At 38.5% G+C, this 19132-nt stretch overlaps 1 protein-coding gene across 1 annotated transcript in view; it reads right to left on the bottom strand.

Moving 5' to 3' along the window:
* The window catches only part of UCHL3 (ubiquitin C-terminal hydrolase L3), a 41590-nt gene extending 25058 nt beyond the window's left edge, over positions 1 to 16532 (bottom strand). The window contains exons 1-6 of the mRNA XM_063149445.1: positions 16401 to 16532; positions 16161 to 16172; positions 6709 to 6837; positions 3474 to 3630; positions 3050 to 3135; positions 1952 to 1999 (exon numbers count right to left, since the gene is read on the bottom strand). Coding sequence (XP_063005515.1) covers positions 1952 to 1999; positions 3050 to 3135; positions 3474 to 3630; positions 6709 to 6837; positions 16161 to 16172; positions 16401 to 16442 — 474 coding nt within the window. The 5' untranslated portion in view covers positions 16443 to 16532. The remainder of the gene's footprint in view (positions 1 to 1951; positions 2000 to 3049; positions 3136 to 3473; positions 3631 to 6708; positions 6838 to 16160; positions 16173 to 16400) is intronic.
* Between the last annotated feature and the right edge of the window lie 2600 nt (positions 16533 to 19132).

Below are 19132 nucleotides of genomic sequence, written 5' to 3'. Positions count from 1 at the left end.
AGGAAGAAGAGATTAACTCACTTTATCTCTCAGTTACACTTCTCAGCATATTCATGTTTCATATATATATATGTTGTTTCACTTAAAAAGAATTTTACTTTGAAGTAAAGCAAGTCCTTAGGTACCAATGAATGGGGAGGCCTTGGTGCCTTGTTTAACTACCATCTGGTAGGACAGGATTTCCAGGCAATTTGATGTTCCAGTAACAAAACTTGTTTATTTCTTCCCTCCTTGATTGATGGATGAGAACTATTCTGAAAAAATGATCCTGCAAAATATATTCAGTCTTTGTACTATTTCAACTTTGGAAACAAAAAGACAGGAAAAAGTCATTTCACTAGTCTAAGGAATACCCATATTGAATTACTTACAGATAGAGTTATAAAAAATGGAATAATAAATAACTGGCAAGGAAACTGGCTATTCAATATCTGTGTTGAGGCATGGTTGCTAAGACAATCTTGTAATTTTTTATTATGAAAAGAAGTCTTCATCTTTCCATGCAAGTATTAATCTTTTGTATGGTGGTTATCTCGATCAGGAAACAAATTAATTAGTGGAAGTTCAAGAAGTTAACTGTCCATTATTAGGAGATTCCATCATCACTTAGGTGCTTCCTGAATCTTCATGAAGACACTCAAAACAAGCAGCCCTTGTATTTTCTTTCTCAGTCATTCCATAATATCTGCCAGAAGAAGGCAGAGACAGATCGTTCCCTACATGAACCTTACAGTACATCAAAATAACTACACAAGTTTCTCTTTCACAAGGATCTCAGGAAAATATTCAGTCTTCAGCAATTTGTTGGGATAATCACTCTTTCTGAGCTGGCCAAGAATATCTAGAAATGAACTCATTTGAGAAAAAAAAAAAAAACAGACCATATTTTTTAGTCTCTTACTTAGAAAAGGAAAAAACAACAAATTTGTTCTGATCCTTCTTCTTGAAATATAGAACCTTGGCTAATTTAGAGAACGAGATAAAAAGAGAGAGTGGTGTGGTTTTTTAAATAAAACACTACAAAGGAAGTTGAGTATCTATAACAGAAAGAGTTAAACCAATTCTCATCATTTCCATTTCCAGACAGGGCAAGGGGGAGCAGAAAGGATAGATTTGCTTTCTCCTACATTGTATAGAAGACACTGCACAAAAAAAAAAAGAAAATGTTACCTACTGCACTTCAAAAAGAGAGAATGGATGAGTCACTGGAGCCACAGCCAAACATAGAAGTGTTTCTCTTTTTGTCAAACAAAGCAATGCTAGCAACAATATAATCTTTTTTTTTTTTTTGTCAACCAGATAGTGAAATCTGAACCGGAAGGATGGAAAACTGACTTAGTATGACTGAAGCAGAAAAATGTTGAATGTTTAAGTTTATGGCTATTTCAGGGTTCTTTTGTCAGCTACTAAGCTGTTTTTTCCATATCACACATAATCTGTTGGGGCATAAATGCTTATAAATGTATGTAGGCATGAGAATTTATCTGAATTTGTATTGTATACAGACGGCACACACACAGCTGCAAACCAACTATTGGACTAATTCTTTTCCTGAATTATAATTTTCCAAACTCTCATTAAATGTTCGATACACTTGTATGGTTACTATGAATCTTACAATCTTACTACAAATGTGTAACATGAAAACCTCAAGTTTCTGTCTGTTTTACTCTGAAATGAAGCTTAGAAATATCTTTCATGTTATTTAAGAGCTAAAAAATCCTAATGCAAACAACTCCCACCTCCAAAACCCACAAACAAACAAAAAGCCCATAGGCTTCAAGTTTGGTTCCCCCTCAGCAATGTCACTTAATTTTGGACTAATGACACAATTTGAAAACCAAGCAATAATCTCAATTTCACTGAAAACCTTAAACATGTGATTGCTTTCACATCAATTATATTCAACTCAAAGTAGATATAAACAAAGACTTTTTAAAAAAATGGATACCTCAGTCTGACCTTCATGGGCACTGGATTCATGAGTGACACGAATAGCCTAAAATTAAAATATATTTCAATCAGACATTAAATGAGAGACTTTCAGTGTTGTAAGAACCATTCTTGCACTTCATTTTATCAATTACATAGATGTAACTATATTATTCAGTGCTTATAATAAATAAGAAAGTTAATAAATTGATAGTCTCCACTTCCAAGGATCTCAGAAGACCACTCCTTCAGTTTCGTAACAGTCAATTCAGGTCAAATATCTCAGTTTGTAATGGGACTTTTGCACACAGAAAATGCTTTTTTAAGCTATCATTTTGAGCAGAAAAAATAATTTAGATAGAAGCTCCCATCAGTCATTTTGTGTCCAACATTTCCATGGAAAATGTCATAAATCTCTGCTGTTTCTGTTTGTTACTACTTCCTTTAGCCACATGTAAACACTTCTATTCCTGAGGGCTTCACACTGTGCTCTGACTTAAAAATCATCAAGATTTTCATTTTGAGAGAGGACCCTCATGACCATCAGGAGCAACAGCACTGTCCTCCAGCCACCACTGGCCAGATGTTTCAGCCACATCCTTTCAAACAGCACTAATGATGTGGCTAACCACATTATCAGCTTTGGTAGGGGAAGGAGATCATATTTCAGCCAAATCAGCTCTTTGTGTGCCTCAACTGCTAAGAGCATGGAGATATGACCAGAAGGCACAAATTAAAAGAGGCAGCAAAAGGACTATCCTTTCAGCAATAGTCCCAGATCAGCTTAAATTGACCATTAAACTATATCCTGAACCCATAAAAAGAAAAGATTATGCACACATTTCTCATGCATTTCAAAGTAATTTTAAACTAAGCCAGGGAATTAATGTGGATGAGAACATTGACAAAATCCGTTCTGCTGACTGAGCTATGGGCAGGCAGGAAAATTCTAAAATACCAAAGCAGAGTTTCCTTTGTAGCAACTGTCTGATCACAAGTTCACTGTAAAATCAAATTTGTTTAGCTGCTTCACTGAGTCAACCCCCAAGGACAGTACCTGCTCATGCAAGTAATTCTTACACCATTTTAAATAAAAGTAAAAACACATGATACTAACTTCATAAGTTTCTAGGTATTTGGCCCTCTCTTCAGGAGTCATAGATAATGAATCTTCTAGGAACTTTTTCAGTGAAGAATTAGTTTCTTAAAAAAATTTAAAAAGACATAATTAGTGTCATGTTTTAATTCCAACTTCATTCACAGCTTATAGAATCCAACAAAAGATCTGAAGATAAGATAGAATTGCACTGTATTTTTAAGACACAGAAGGCTGACTGCACTTTGTAATGTTTCAAGTGCTTTAGCTCGTAAATTAGTATAAAATAATAATTTTGTAATTATAGGTAAAAATGCACTCTTTCAGCCTTTATGAATGGTTATATTCAGAGAAAATAGTACAAAACATATCCTTCCCTCCATGGCTTCCCACAGTTGAGGAAAAAAAGGGAGAAGCTAGCAAAACCAAACCAAAAAAATCTTACCAAAGTTCATTTTATCTCTGTTGTTTGCAATAGCATGAATGAGCCCAATTGTCCCACAAGCATTGTTAATGGTCTGCTTCATGAAATACACTGATGATTTGACATCTTGTCCCTTAGCTTTTATCCTCTCTTCTTCCTCTGTTCTGAAGGTTTCATACTAGAAGGAAAGTTAGACACAAATAGTTACAATTATTCAACAAATAGTACAAATAGCTTCATCATTCAAGACAAAACAATTTATAAAACACAACAGCTAATTACTACTGCCATTTGAAATGTTTAACACATGTGGTCCAACAAGTGTATTAAACTTACCTGAACTGCTCTATGCTGTTTCTTAACCCAATGCCTTCACACTTGAAACATCATTTTGAATATGTGTAATCTAAAACAACTTTAAAAATTTTCAAAGTATTTCCTTTATCTGAGCTCATGTCACCATCTCTCCTCAATGCAACTTTAATGGCTTTTTAAGGACAGAAGTGTCAAAGTGCTATCAAGAAAGCCATAATACTTCAGGTGATTAATCATCATAAAGCATTCTTTAAATGTTCCACTGTTACATTTCATTTTTCCCAGGAATTTAAAATAAGATCTATATAACACCCAAGCCATCAAAACAGGCCTTTCTGAAGCAATATTCATGAAGTAAACTTTTATTTTCTGTAGCAAAAAGAGAATTTGCTTTGACTGAACAATCTAAAATACTTGTTCTATAACGATCATATGTGACTAAAACCTGTTATACTGTGCAATAGTGTGTCAGTTTTGTGCTTTTTTTTTTTGTTGTCGCTGGCTGTGATTTGTTGGATCTTTTGCGGGGGATTTCTGTTATGGGGTTTTTTTACTGGATTTGTTTGAGATTTTTGTTTATTTTCTTTTGTTAAATTTTAATTTCGAACAGAAAAAGAAATAAATAAATCGACAAATGTTCCAGTTAATGATTCTTCCTTTGCCTCTTTTATTAGGTAATTTTGCAGACAAAAAAAAAAAGAATTCTGAAGTAGATGGGCTTTTTTATACAAGTATGATGAAAGTAAAGTAAGACTGCAGAATGTTACCAAGGAACTCTTCCTGCAAACTCCTGAGAAATTTCCCGTGTCTGTACTGTCATGACAAACAAAACTAAAAACTTCCAGCACCATATTTCACTTTTGTAGGTTGCCTCAATGTTCTGAATAGGCTAACTAATAGCAAGAGCATTATAAACCATTTTAATTTGGTTTATCTACAAGCAAAAAAAAAATAGCCTTAATTGAGATAAAAATTTCACAGAGTTCAACCAGACAAAAAGTTAAGACTAGGGAAGTGAACAATACAGCTGCCATTCATTCCTTCCCAACTAAAATAAAATCCACAGAAAAAATAAATATATAAGTGCTGAGAATACCAAAAATACAATTTTGAGCAAGGGATAGACCAGATCTCAACAGATTCTTCCTAAGCTAAGCTATATCCCAAAATTTAGATTCATTTGGATCTATTAATTCATTAGGCCCACAATGCCAACAGCCACAATATTCACTTTGTCTACAACATACTATGCAGACTAAGAAAGCATTGACCTTTAAAGTGTACAACAACCCTAAAAGTATCTGAATGCTAACAAGAGTAGCTTGCCCTAAAAGCAAGTTCTAGGAAACTGATATACAGGAACCACAGAACCACTGAACTTCCAGACAGAAGAACAGACAGTGAAAAAAGTGTTAAAAAAGGCAGCAAAACTAATAGGCACTTTCATAAATAGGCAGCAAAACTAATAGGCACCTTCTAGACACAGCCAAGAAACAAATAAATCATAAATTAAATAAAAGTGTAATTTTACAGGCCATTTTGAAAGGGAGACTGAGGAGGGAAAAACTACTCTAGAAATACCAAATAATGCTCAAGGGTCTTGTGGAGTTCACAGTGACCAACAAAAGCTTCATAACACTGGGACCTCCCATGAAACATTCACTGTTCACACAGCCAGGCTAAACAGTGATAGAAACATTTGTGTCCCTGATGTTTCCGAAGGTTAACATGCTGAACATTTGCCTGTGCTCAGATTTGACTGATTGATGCAACAGAGCAAATGTTGTTTCTCTGGTTTTGTTTGTCATATGCTTCTTTAGGATGAAATCAGATACACCTTCTGGACAAGAGCAAGGTTCTTTCCTACGGGATAATGCTCCCATAGCATGATCCAAAAAAATGGTTTGCACAAGCAGGGAGGCAAAAGAAAAGTGACAGTCAGACCTGTACCTCCAACAGCCACACAGAAATGGCAGTACACAGAAAACAATGCCTCAAAGGTGACAAAAAAGGACATTTCCTGAGGACAGGTGAGTTGAAAGTCTGTTTAAGCTCAAAACTATCAAGGTGGCTGAAATCAAGCTTGAGAAGTACTGCCTGCATAGCTGCTCTGGAGAAACTGAGAATGCAGAGGTTTACAGGACATAATGTGTAGGAAGACTGACCTGTCACTCCTGTCTATTTAAACACCTTGTGTTCAGAAGTTAAGCATCAATAGCTAAGTGATTTGTCCTTATAAGCTGCATATTCTTTTGGAGAGATATATTAAAAGAATTAATTGTGGACAGATTCACTTCAACCTTTTTGGCTGACCTTATCACAATCATGTAATACTCTTATAAATTGAAAGATCAATTGAATCACACTAGTAAAGGCATGTGATGACACAAAATAAGCACATTGAAGATTTAATCAAAGTCCAACACAGTGAAAGATGGAGGGAAAATTGTCTTTCATCTTAATAGTACATCCCATCCCAAGAAGTGAAAGCCACATCAATACTGATGACCAAACTGAAAGTGGATTGAAGACTGAAGGACTGTCAGTGTAACAGGACAAAAACTCAAAAAGGAGTAGCATATTGTCCTACACCTTATTTCTTATTTTCCTTACGCTGTTGGAGCTTTCTGCTAAAATTAGCAAATGGAGCCATTTCACAGCACTTATTATAAAAAATACCTTAAATTGCCTGTAATAGAAAAGTGTGAGGCATATTTCTTTGTGCTTCTACATTAGCTTTTCCCATTCTGATTTGAAATCAGAAATATACATGCAAGGTTATCAAAAGAAGCATTTTTTGTGTTATTTTTAATGAAGAAGTCTCAAATAAAGCTTGAGTCTCATTTTGATTCTAATATGACAGCCAAGTACAAGATTCAAACTTACATTCCCATTTCACTTTTGACAAAAGCAATTAACTGATTATTAAATAAACATTTACCTTTTCTGTTATTGGAAAGAGAAGTAGTACTGCACATACAGGTCTTGGCACCATGCTAAGCAGTTCTGGTTCCATACCATAAACATCTACAAACTGCCAGTCAGGATGTATACCCAACTGTTTCAGGAACTGGAAGAGGAAAAAAAAACATAATATTAAACAAGAACACTCAAACATCTATCTTTTCAGAAGCATAACAGAGTATCCACAATGTGAAATACATTAAAACAACCCATGCTTTCTAAAATTTAAGGAGAATAAAAGAGATATAAGTTTTAATAATTAAGGCTGAATAAATCACAAACTCCCATGTTTTATGTATTTAAATAGTCTTTACAGAAGGGAAGTGGAAACACTCCCAGCACTATTTACTGAAGCATCAAAGCATTTCAACCACCTAAAAAGTGTTCTGTCACAAAACAGAAGATTTTGTGAATCTGTTTTTACTGAATATTTATGTTAACTAGAAATTATCAGAGCCATCAGTCAGAGCACACATGAACAAACTTATGGCATTATTTGACTCCATATGGTATTATGTGACTCCATGAGTTCAGAATACCTGGCACCAGGGCTCATATTGGAGCTCCTACAAGCAAAAAGATGTCAGGAGCAAAACTATAGAAGACACACGCTTCAGTAAGTGTAGCTTTTACAAGAAAAATCCCTTCAAACTATGATGGTGCAATATATTGATGGAGTAATATTTTGATGACTGGATGCTTGCTTTTTAAAGGGATATTCTTCTACTTAAGTAAACTAGGCACCTCAACAACAGCTGCAGAATCAATGACCACAGAGATGGTTAAGCATTTAGTAACTGATGAAACAGAAGACAGTGTACTTTGAACTTCTATTCTAACTTTCTACATTGTGAAGATAATTACCACTTTGTGAATAGCCAAAAAAAAAAAAAAAAGTTCAAAAGAGAAGAGATTACATGTATGGGTGCATTAAAATATTAATTAATAAGTACTTCCAGTACTTCTCTTATTAAGCCAGTGATTAAGCTATCATTTTTATTGCAGGATAAGTACTACAACTGAAAAAAATCCATTTTCCATTCTAATATAATTTGATATTTTGCAATATTACATGAAATAAGGGTACAAATGCCCAAAAATAAAAAAGACACTCACCTAGAGAAAGATAATAATAAAGAATCTCATTAAGTTACTGGACAAATAAGTGGTTTAGTCTCTTGTCCTGTTCTACACCACTGGGGAAAAAAAAAATCACCAAGCAACCAACCAACCAACTAACAAAAATAAAACCAACCCCTTTAAACCCAACGTCAACAAAATGCTAACCAAACCCAAGAATGGTTTCCTCAAACTCCTGAATTAAGAATTTAACAGAACTAAAACTGCATTGATACAGGGCACCTTTCATTATTCATGCTACCACACCACCTACAAACTTTACAATCCAAGAAATTTTATCTTCCAGTAAACAATGAGAGTGACAATGAAAAATGATAGTCAACACTACAGAGAACAGCAAGAGCATAGGCTTAGTATGACAAGCAGTGATCTTAACACATAACCAGACTAACTCTACTGTAGAATCATAAACCAAAAATAAAATACTAAGGATAGATTCAAAATAGGCAAAGAAAATATCTCTCTGTGCGTCAAGAGGGTTTCACTCAGGCCTGGAAAAAAAGATAGAAATATCCTTCTGAAAATTATTAAATAGATTTAAAAACTGTGCAGGCTAAGTCCCTGTGCAAGAGAGAGTGACAGATGGGTAACAGATGAACAATAGATGGCTGGAGGGGAAGACAAAGTCATTCCTGTTTTAGGACAGCAGGAAGTTCAGTACACTTTTTAGACAACGTCACTGTCTAAAAAGGTGAGAGATCTCTGCTGTTTTCCTTTCCAATTATTTAGAGATTATCCAAGCAATTTTAATCTACAAATACCTACTGTAAAGAACAGTTATGGTTCTTTGAGGGCTCACTCATTTTCAGCTGTTCACTTTCTCTTTGATAATATGTATGCAAGATAACATAAATTAGCAGCTTCATATTTCTCTAGATCTGCACAAGAGAGTATCAGAATCTTTTTCTCAGACACTGCTTATCACACTGCTGACAATTCTTAATTTATAGGTCTTTGAGCTTTCACCTAATAAAAGAAAAAAAAGAAAAATTCTTGGCTATATTACAGAAGTCTTAGAGGATCTCAGGAAGAACAGCAGCACAAACCCTCCCACACATCTAGCATTCACTTTTTCACAACTTTATTTTTACAGATTGTTGTCATCGTTTTTGTTGTGTCTTTTCTTCTTGTTTTAAAGGACCTTGCTGAAAAACACTTTCTGGTTTTTCACTGGTTCAGCTAGCTAGTAGACAAAAAGCCACTTTAGATACAACTACACACCCCTCACCCTTATCTGCATTTGCTATGAATCTATCCTTTTTGCCCCAGTATTCCAGAAGGCCCTTCTTTCTCACCTGACTACTAGTGTTCATAACTAGCTAAGGGAGAGCACAGAGAAGATAGAGACACTCATCTCAGCAGCACACAGTAAAACAGAGAGAAACAACAGGCTGAAACACAGGGAAATGGAACTACATAAGGAAGGAATTTAAAAATAAATTTAAAAAATAAGAAACATAGTAAAATATTACCACAAACTGTCCAGGAGACTGTGGAGTTTGTGTCTTGAGAAATACAGAACTTAACAGGTTGCTGAACAACTTGTTTTGAACAGAGTATGGCTGGTCTGCAGACCAGACCTTCCAGCCTACCTCACTCTATTCTAAATGATCACAAATTGTAAATCTGTATGTCTAAATGTTGGTTAACAGCAAACACATTACAATAGGCACCTCTAGGCACTCTACCTACGTAGCATGTGGTATAAGCTATTCTGTTTTCCTTGCTGGTACCACTACTTCAGCCTACTAACTAAAAAAAAGCACAGAGCAGTTATCTTTAATGTCAATTTAAAATCCTACTTCTGCCAACAGTTCCAGAGCCAGTAGGAAGATTAGATGTACCAGGGTTATGGCAATGCAGAAAGGGTAAGTGGGATAAGTCAGTGTAAGGGTGAAATTTATTATAAACTTATGTAGTAAATGCACAACTGAAATACTGTCTAAGCAGCAATGGGCTTTTCTACTCTGTCACTTGCATGTAAAAACAAAGTGAGGACAAAATCTGAAACAAAACAGGAGCTTGACATTTAAGGGCAACTGAAGTTGGACAGCTTCTGCAAATAGTTCAGCAATGTCACATTTTAAATACTAAGGCATTATACTCAAGGCCTGGATTTTTCCACATCTTACTGTGGTATTTATATAAAAGTTGGAACCATGAAAATGTAAGACTGGTAAAATGCACAAACATTTCCAGACTCTCAGATGCAGAAGTCAAGAGAGCTTCTGTGAGAAGAACCAACCACTGCCATCCTCTTCTAAGCACAAATATAAACCAAACACCCACAGCATCTACATTTTATTGTACTTCTGCTGAATGCATTAAAGCATCTCTATATCACAATAAAAACACAGTTAGGACTTTCCTCTGCAAAAATGACGTGCTCCTATGGCTTTAGGAAACTGGAAGGACAACATATAAATAAACCAATTAAGCCAATCAATATTGTCTAACTTTTTCTTTAAAGCACAAGAATTTTTGGCACTTCATTGAATTGAAGGTAATTTTTCCCCTAAATTGTAGTAAGACATTGAGTAAAATGTAACTGATTGAATAATCATCAAGAAAGGGAAAATTATTCATTTCTTAAAGTATCCAATTCTTATTAATCTGTATTAAAAATACAATTGCACAATATTTTGCTTTTAATTCTTTACACGTAATTTCTAGCAGCACGTAACAAAACCAAGTCTCTCTGAGAAGTGAAATTCCTTTCTAGAAATAAGGGAACCACTCAAACAGTATTTTACTGTTGGAGCATTGTAAGGATATATTTCTTCATTCTTTGACCATGACATTTATGGAATTAAAATGAAGGAGTAATTTTTCAGTACATTTTAGAGACAGCATCATTTCAGTGATATGCAGCAGCTGTAAAAACTTCAGTTCTGTACAGCAGGTCAAAAGGCACACCAGGAGCAAAGAGATAGCTGGAACTTACATAAGCTGCGTTATTCTTCTTTACCAACTCCTTCTCACTTACAATGGCCACAAGTATGATCTTGTTCTTTGAACAAGTGTGATCTTGTCCAAACAAGAGATGACCCATTATAATAGACTTCTTTGGGAAAATCAAAATTTATTACAAATACTTTAATATCCTCAGGTTCTGTACTTTCGGACACCATAATAAAGTTCAAACAATACAGCCCATCGCAATTTTTTTTTTCAAAAATGTGAGAAAACTTACATCCACAAAATTCTTATCCTTCCAGTTGTGTTCATTACATCATGGTATCTAGAAGAGCAACACTAACTCACAGTTAGTGTTGCTGTTCTTCAAAATGAAAGGTATATATTTTTCACATATCCATAAAGCAGTTTTGAAACTTAACACTCAGTATGCCCAGGCACTGCTGTACATATCCAACCAGGGCATCCCACAGGCAACAATGCAAAAAAAGCACTCAGAAATCTGGACAAACCAGCTGACCCGGGCCTCCTCCAAAACCAGTGAGCAAGAGCTTCAAAATGCTTCCAGCAGAGTCCTGAGGTGTTGATACTGAGACACTGATTCAAAATAGAATACTGTGTTATTCTGTGAAAAACACTTAACAGACCTGTTTGCATGATCTAAAAAGTTACTCATAACAGAAATTAGCTGGATCAATCCAGTCTTTTAAATAAGCTGTTACACACATTTCATTTTTTGCAGTTTACTGAAACCACCATTGAATTCTACTGACTCTGCTGGTTCTTTAAGCAAGGAAAATGTCAAAGTGGGTAAAAGCATTTCAGTGCAGCGAGATAACATATATGATGTATAACTGTCACCTGTTTTCCCCTTTGTCTTCAAGACAGTAAGGGTTCCCTCGTAACAAAAACTAAAAAACTGAGCAAAAAAGATCATAAGAAGGACCAGAAGAGGCAAATACAAGTAGATGAATGAAATATATGTTTTTCATAACTTTCAATTACTGAAGAACATACGAAGACTGAGCTAAGACAACCTTTCAACTATTCATATAAATACTACTCTAAACCCCCAAACAAGTAACAATTTTCCCTGTGCAACAGATTTACCTATTTAAATAGGTAAATATAAACATCAGTAAGAGGGCTACATAGTTGGGGATATTTTAAACTAGAAGAAGTCATTCACAAAGTGTTCTCACAGTGGTCACCTACAATTCCTTCATATTTATCCTTGTGCTTATTCTTGGCTATGCAGCAACACAGGCTCAACATTCCCTCTTTGCTGGCTCTGTGAAAGCCTTTCTGAGATACTGTGTTTACAGAAAGACACAAACTGAATCCTGGTCTTCAACTTTCTGAGGCTACATGAGTAATAACAGGCTGTTTTCCAAGCATGTACACTACCTCCACTATTGTTCTCTCTGCTTACCACAAAAGAGTTAAACTCCACTCCCTCACCTGAAAAAAAAAAAGTAGTAATCTTAGCTAGGCATTTTAGAAGGACGTGTGTTTCTCCACATCCAACATCCTTTCACACTAAGACAGCACCTCAGTACCTCATCTATGAGCACTACCTTCCAATGCATTTCAGGAATTGTGCACACCACATTTTCAATTCTTTTGATCACTACAGCTTTTCTTTGGGAAAGCTTGTGGGACAGTGTTCCAGAGTCCAGCAAATGAAAAGATCTTTCAGGAAGACTAAGTCCTGCTTCCAAGATACTTAATTCTTCTCTGTATTTGCCTGACACCCTGAAGAGAGGTGCTCCATAAATGGATAAAGACTGGCTGTATCCAGTTTCTGCCATTTGTTCTATGCTTTGTGAGCATTTTTGTCCCTGTAACTTTCAAGCCACAGCTGTCAACGGTTTCATGACCTAAAATAATTTTCTTTATGCAGCTGACTCTCAATACCTTAATGGCTTAAAAAACTCAAAACTCCAAAGCCCCCCCAAAAAGTAGGATCAAAGGACTACAAATAATGCTGGAAGGCAACTAAGAACCAGCAACTAAGCCCTATGGGGCAAAAAGAACTCAAGCCACGGCCAACAATTAGTAGTCAAACTCTGAAGCCAGTGCTTGAGCTTCATAATCGGATGCACTCAATTACTCTATCCTTATCTGGATCCAATGAAGGCATGAGTAGCTGTCTTATGTTATCTTATCCAAGAAGCAGGGATCTTTCTTACAATGTGTAAGATGAAAAAAGGGAAGAGGTAATGAAAAATGGTGGGACATCAAGAAAAATATCCACCCATACTTTTTGTTTATCTACACTTCCTAAACAATCAATTGTGGGTTGCAAGGCAGACTGAAGCAACATTATGAGAAAGAACAATCAGCTTGTGTTCTGATCTTTTCACTCCAAAAAATTTATAAGCAGTCTACTTTTTTTTTTCTCAGAAGAAACTGAGAACAAGATAACAAACATCACACAGATAGTAATTGAAAAACAATTTCCTAGCTTTCTCTCAGCAAGAAATCCCATAAGATAGCCAGGAAGGAGGGTAGTGCTGGTCACATCAGGCCCTGGCCAAAGGAAGGTCAAAGAGAAGAAACCATTCATTCCCTGCCATCACTCTACACAAAATGGAGCTTTGTGAATGCTGAATCATCAACTCTTTCTGTATCAGAGGTAGACAACAATTCATTCTATCAGACTGTAGAAGTGAAGGAGAAAAAGAAGTACTGTGACAATAACTTAGCACTGTATGGTACATTTAACTCTTGCCTTCACTCATTACAACCAGCACTGTGTGCTGCATTGAATGACTGTCTTCTTCTTAAAAACATCATTACAGACACGTGGCACATTCCCACTGCCACTGGAAATCTTTAGAGATAAGAAAGAATATTCTTGTTTACCCTCAGCAGCCAGTTTCTGAACCTTCAAATAATTTTAACACACATGTACAAAGAGAGGTTCTATACAGATTAAGGACTTAGAAATTCCTGGACTTGTATTATAATATAAACACTTTCAGACAGAGAAAAACTTCTGACATATTTTTGAACAACTTCACATACCTCTAACTGAGAAATACCCTTTTTTCCCATTATCATCAGAATTTCTACCACAAAGACTGAAAGCCTCAAATTTACAGCCTATATTTTAAAACCAGAGAAGACACAGTATTGTAAGAACATACTAAAAGTAAATGAACCTACATTTAGTACATTTCCTTACTAATTATTGTTAATGAGGGGAATAAAACTATTGGCAAAATAATCAAAACGGGTAAGCACTTGATGATGGTTCTAATTACAATCTAACACAAAGAATCTATGCATCTTACAGGTCACTGGAATTTTTTTTTTGTTTAAGACTTCACTACCATTCCTAGCAATAATTTTAACACTAACAAAAGCAGTATGCATAAGAGACAGTCTAACACTCAACTAAAAAAGCCAAATAAGAAACCCCAAGAAGAAACACTTGGCACTTGGCTAGATGTCTGACTAAAAACATCTATTAAATTACTACTGGACATGAATATTGCAGTTTATAGATGTAGATCATTGGGGTTTTTAATGCTAAAGACTTCTAGAATATTTTACAGAGCACAGTACAGAGTACTACAAGAAATGCCCATCCTTGCAATTAACTCAACAGGATTTTCCAAAAATTAGTTACCAACTTCATTAGAATTTCTAATTACTATTATTGTTGTTTTAAACACAAGCAGGATATGAATAACTTATAAGTAACAGCCCTGTTGCTACACAGTTCACCACTGTACTGATGAGATTAAAAGAACAATGATTAATAATGCAAACTGTATTCATAGTCAACACCCACCTATTTATTATTTTTAATATACATCTCTCTCTCTAGATAATAACAATCCTGCTCAGTCAAGACTGGTAGTGAAGGAGGAAATCCAATTGCTTTCAAGTGGCCTTTTCTACACAGAAACAGTAACAAGAAAATCCTTGTGGGGTACAAACTCCTATTATCCATGATCATCTACAACAGCTACATCCATCACCAATGGGCAAAAGAGGTGAATTTTAAACACACTTAAAACTGTACATTTGACATCCTTTTAGGATTTTCTCCATACACCATAAAAATATAGGGATACAAGAAATTTCAGATGAAAGAATGTCACTATTTTCTCCTCCTCAATTTCTACTTTAAAGGTGGTCTTAATTTGTACCACGATGAGCTCATCTCACCATCTGGAAAGTCAGAAGAAAAAGTTAGATAATTGGAAGTTATTTATTCAGTTATTTATTTAGTCACTTATTTTCTGGAATTTAGCCTCTGAATTTCAAAATGAAAAAGAGGAAACTATAGCATGTGTTCAAGACGGGCTCCCAGGAAAGGCCGTCAATTTTAACTCAGAAGACTGGGATTACAGACTTCTCAAATCGCTCCACAGCAGCAGCACTGTAAGAATTGTAAAATTATTTGCCCTAGGAAACTATAACACACAAAATGACCCAGTTTCAAATAACCCTTCACTCTCCTGCAGATGTAGTTTGCACATTACAGCAACCACAACAACAAAAAAACCAAACAAAACATTCTTCACACACAGAAATTCCCAGTTTCCAAAATATTTCAACAATATAGTTTTAAGAATACAATTTTGCTGATGGAAGTTTCAGAGCCCTTTGGCTTAAACACCATCTTTAACATTACCAAGAGGCCTGCTGAAATCAACAACTGACCATTAACACTATGCTCAAAGTTGTCACTGAGAACATGATGCAGGGTTAGAGTATGTGTGATTTCCTTTCAGCCAGAGCTTATTTAGCGGGACCATTGTTTTGTGTACTAGAACAAGCTTCCTTTCTCCAGCGTGGGTTCTACCACGCTAACAAAAACAGCAACAACCAGTCATGTACATATTGTCATTATTAAGCAGGAAAGCGCAAATATGGTAAAATTACATTATTTTTATGGTCAGCCAAAAAAGTATGAGTCTACAACACCGTGATGCAAGCAGATCCATACATGTGCCCAAAGCCACCGTGTACAGGTCCACATCGGGCACATGTTATGTATAAATTAATGTGCCCAAAGCCATCACATACAGGTCCACACCTGGCACATATTATATATAAATTAATGTTTTAACCACTAATTAATGTATTAAAACCCACCTTGAAAAACACCAGAAATTTCATAACAGTAACAGCCAGGCCACAAATATTCTCTTTTTACTGTTCGTTTTTCTTTCATACATATCTTTACGGGAGAGGTTCCAGCACGGTCGGACATGCGAAGACGAGCGCAGACACGCGCAGGGAAGGAAGGGAGCACTCTCCTTGGACAAGACCGAGCCTGTACTACACGAAAACGACAGGAGACGGGCCCAAAGCTGCAGAGACTAAAGGTTATCTCAAATAAAAGCTTCTTACCTGATTCGTGACCTGAAAAGAAAGCAAAAAACAGAAGGTAGTTAAGACTCAGTCGGATCCAAGGAATGAGACCTTCCTCCATCCCTACGTCCACCAGCCACCCCTGATGAGGTCCGGCGCGGCCCGGAGCCCTCTGCCCTCTCCCCTCCGCCATCCTCCCGCCATCCCCACAGCAGGCAGCCTGTCGGGCGGGCAGCCCCCGCGCACGGCAGAGCCCCGCTGCCCAGGCCGGGCACTCACGTCGGGGTTGGCCTCCAGGGGCAGCCAGCGATGGGGCTCCATGGCAGCGGCGGCGGCGGATCCCGGTGCGGAGCTGGGCGGACCTCTCAGCGCGGCTCTGACAGCGCCTCACCGTGCCGCCGCGCCTCAGCCTGACCCGGGGCCGCGTCACCGCGCCGCGCCTCGCAGGGGGGGCGGGCGAAGGAGGAAACACCGCCCGGCGCCCGCCCGCACCGCTGCGCCGCTCCGCACTGATGGCCGGGACGGCGCGCTCGGCAGTGGCCGCCGTCCGTCCCCGGAGTGCTCCGGGCGGCGAGGCCCGGGAGATTCCCCCCTCCCCGCCCTCTTGGCTCCCCCGGCAATGGACTCTCCCAACAGGGCAACGGGTGGTTCCTCTCCCGCGCCGCCGCTGGGGCCTGCGGGGCGCGCTGCAGCCGCCGGGGGGCGCGGCCGCTCGGGGTCGGGGCATGGCAGGGGCCGGAGCCGGAGCTGGGCACGGCGGGGCCGCGGGAGCGCCCGCCGAGCGCCCCGGCAGCCCGGCCCCTCCGAAGCGGCCTCCAGCAGCTGAGCTGAACCGCTGCGGGAAGGCATAGGCAGCGTTCAGCGATATACGCTCGCCGGGGACGGGGCAGGCCACGGGGCGAGGCGGGACAAAGGGAGCCAGAGGAACTGCTGAGCAGCAGCGGCACTAAATTACCCCTCAGAATCACAGAATATTCTGAGTCAGAAGGGACCCACAGGGATCATGGAATCCAGCTCCCGGCCCTGCACAGGACGTCCCCACGAGTCACACCATGTGCCCGAGAGTATTGTCCAGACGATTCTTGCACGCTGCCAGGCTGGTGACCACGTCCCTGGGGAGCCTCTTCCACTGCCCAACTACCCCCTGGATGAAGAACCTTTGTCTGTTATCTAACCTAAACCTCCTCTGACACAACTTCAGGCCATTCCCCCAGGTCCTAGCACTGATTGCCAGAGAGAAAAGGTCAGTGCTTGCTCCCCTGGCTTCATCTTGCCTGAGAAGACCTCAGTGTAGCAGCGAGGACTTGGGTGGTGAGGTCCCCATACACCTTCCTGAAAATTACTGCAAGATGTGTTAAACACGATTAAAAAACATTTATCTTCTGTAGCTACAAATCCCATCATATTGGAAAAAAAAGGCTCCCAATATTATCAGTTCGATTGTGCCTGGGCCAGTCTGACCCTCGCTGCTGGGCCAAAGCAGCAACTGCGGTGTGTCACTGCAGAGATACCTTGGCTTGCTGGTGGTTGCAGCTGGGCACTGAACAAGTCCAGGCTTGTAAGGAACCCCGATACCTCAGGAGGATAGCTTCAGGCAATGGTGAAGAGAAAAAGGAGATGGATTCTGCTGGAGGGTTTAATGTCCAGAGGTTTATTCCATGGTTACAGAGGTCTGAACGTGAGGACCTGCTCCAACAGAAACTGGACCGCATGCTCTGATCACCTTTTTAAGCTCAGGGACAGGGGGAGGGGAGGCACAGGTGAGCCACCAACCAGGTGGGAGGGGCAGGGTCTCAGGGGAAGATGACACCCAGACAGGCCAATGACCCCTGGGCATAGGGGCATCCTTTGAACTTGACCAACCACATGATGCCTTGCGGGAATGTTAAGCCTGATTGACAGGACTCACTCAGCATGGGGGCAAGGGGGAAGGGAGAGACGTATAGGCACACCTGGGAAAGTGACCTGGAAGGCCAAAATGGGACAATACAGCGCACCACAACACCATCATACTTCCCATCCCATTAAACATGGCATTTCTTGGTGTTTTGGCTAAGATGAAGCACAATCTAAAACATATGTACAGTGTGATTACATTTCATATATGTACACATACCAGATTTAGTGTTAATGCCTTCTTTCAAGTTATTTCAGAAAGGCTAAAAGGAACACATCATGGCATTGGTGAGGGCACACCTCCAGTACTGTGTCCATTCTGGAATCCACAGTTCAGGAGGGACATTGAGGTGCTGGAGCGAATCCAGAGAACAGCAACAAAGCTGTTGAAGGGTCTGGAGAGCACATCCCATGAGGCTGGGCTTGCCTAACAGGGAATAAAAGGCGGCTCAGGGTGGGAGGGGACCTTATTACTCTTTACAGCTATTTGGAAAGAGATTGTAGACAGGTTGGGGTCAGCCTCTTTTTCACAGATAGGCTGACAAGCCAAAATCCATTCATATTTCACCAACTTCCAAATTAAAACATTTAATGCATATTTATTTGCCAATTAAAATAAACCAAAATATTTTAAAATTTTGGCAAATTATTTTGTAATTACCTAACCACCAAGATATTAAACTTCAGCTCCCATCTCCACATGTTGGAGATAGAAAGTAAGAAAGATAAGTACCATAATGAGTATTAGTCATAGTGCTAAGGGCACTACTGAGAGACTTAATGAAATTGTAATATAAAGTAATATGTAAAGTTCTCTAGATAACAAAGTATGTATTAAGAGTTTGGTACGTTAAGAACAAAGAGATTGTTAAGTCCTCAGCATCAGAGACAGATCTCAGTGATGCATACATTGCCAGTATTTTAACAACCATGAGATCGTAAAGACACAGACTGCTCAAAATCATTTGCACACTTAATTAGATACTTTAGAAGGGAGAGGCCAAGATCAGACAGGTCATAAATGTATAAAGCTCATAAAAACACGCCATGTTCCCTAATGATTAGTCTTTTTCTGAAATATATTACAGATTTTGATGCCTGAAAGATAGGCTGGA

Source organism: Melospiza melodia, chromosome 2 (genome assembly GCF_035770615.1).
Source record: "Melospiza melodia melodia isolate bMelMel2 chromosome 2, bMelMel2.pri, whole genome shotgun sequence".
NCBI lineage: Eukaryota > Metazoa > Chordata > Aves > Passeriformes > Passerellidae > Melospiza > Melospiza melodia.
The sequence above is the reverse complement of the archived record's forward strand: the minus strand, read 5'-3'. Positions and strand labels throughout refer to the sequence as shown.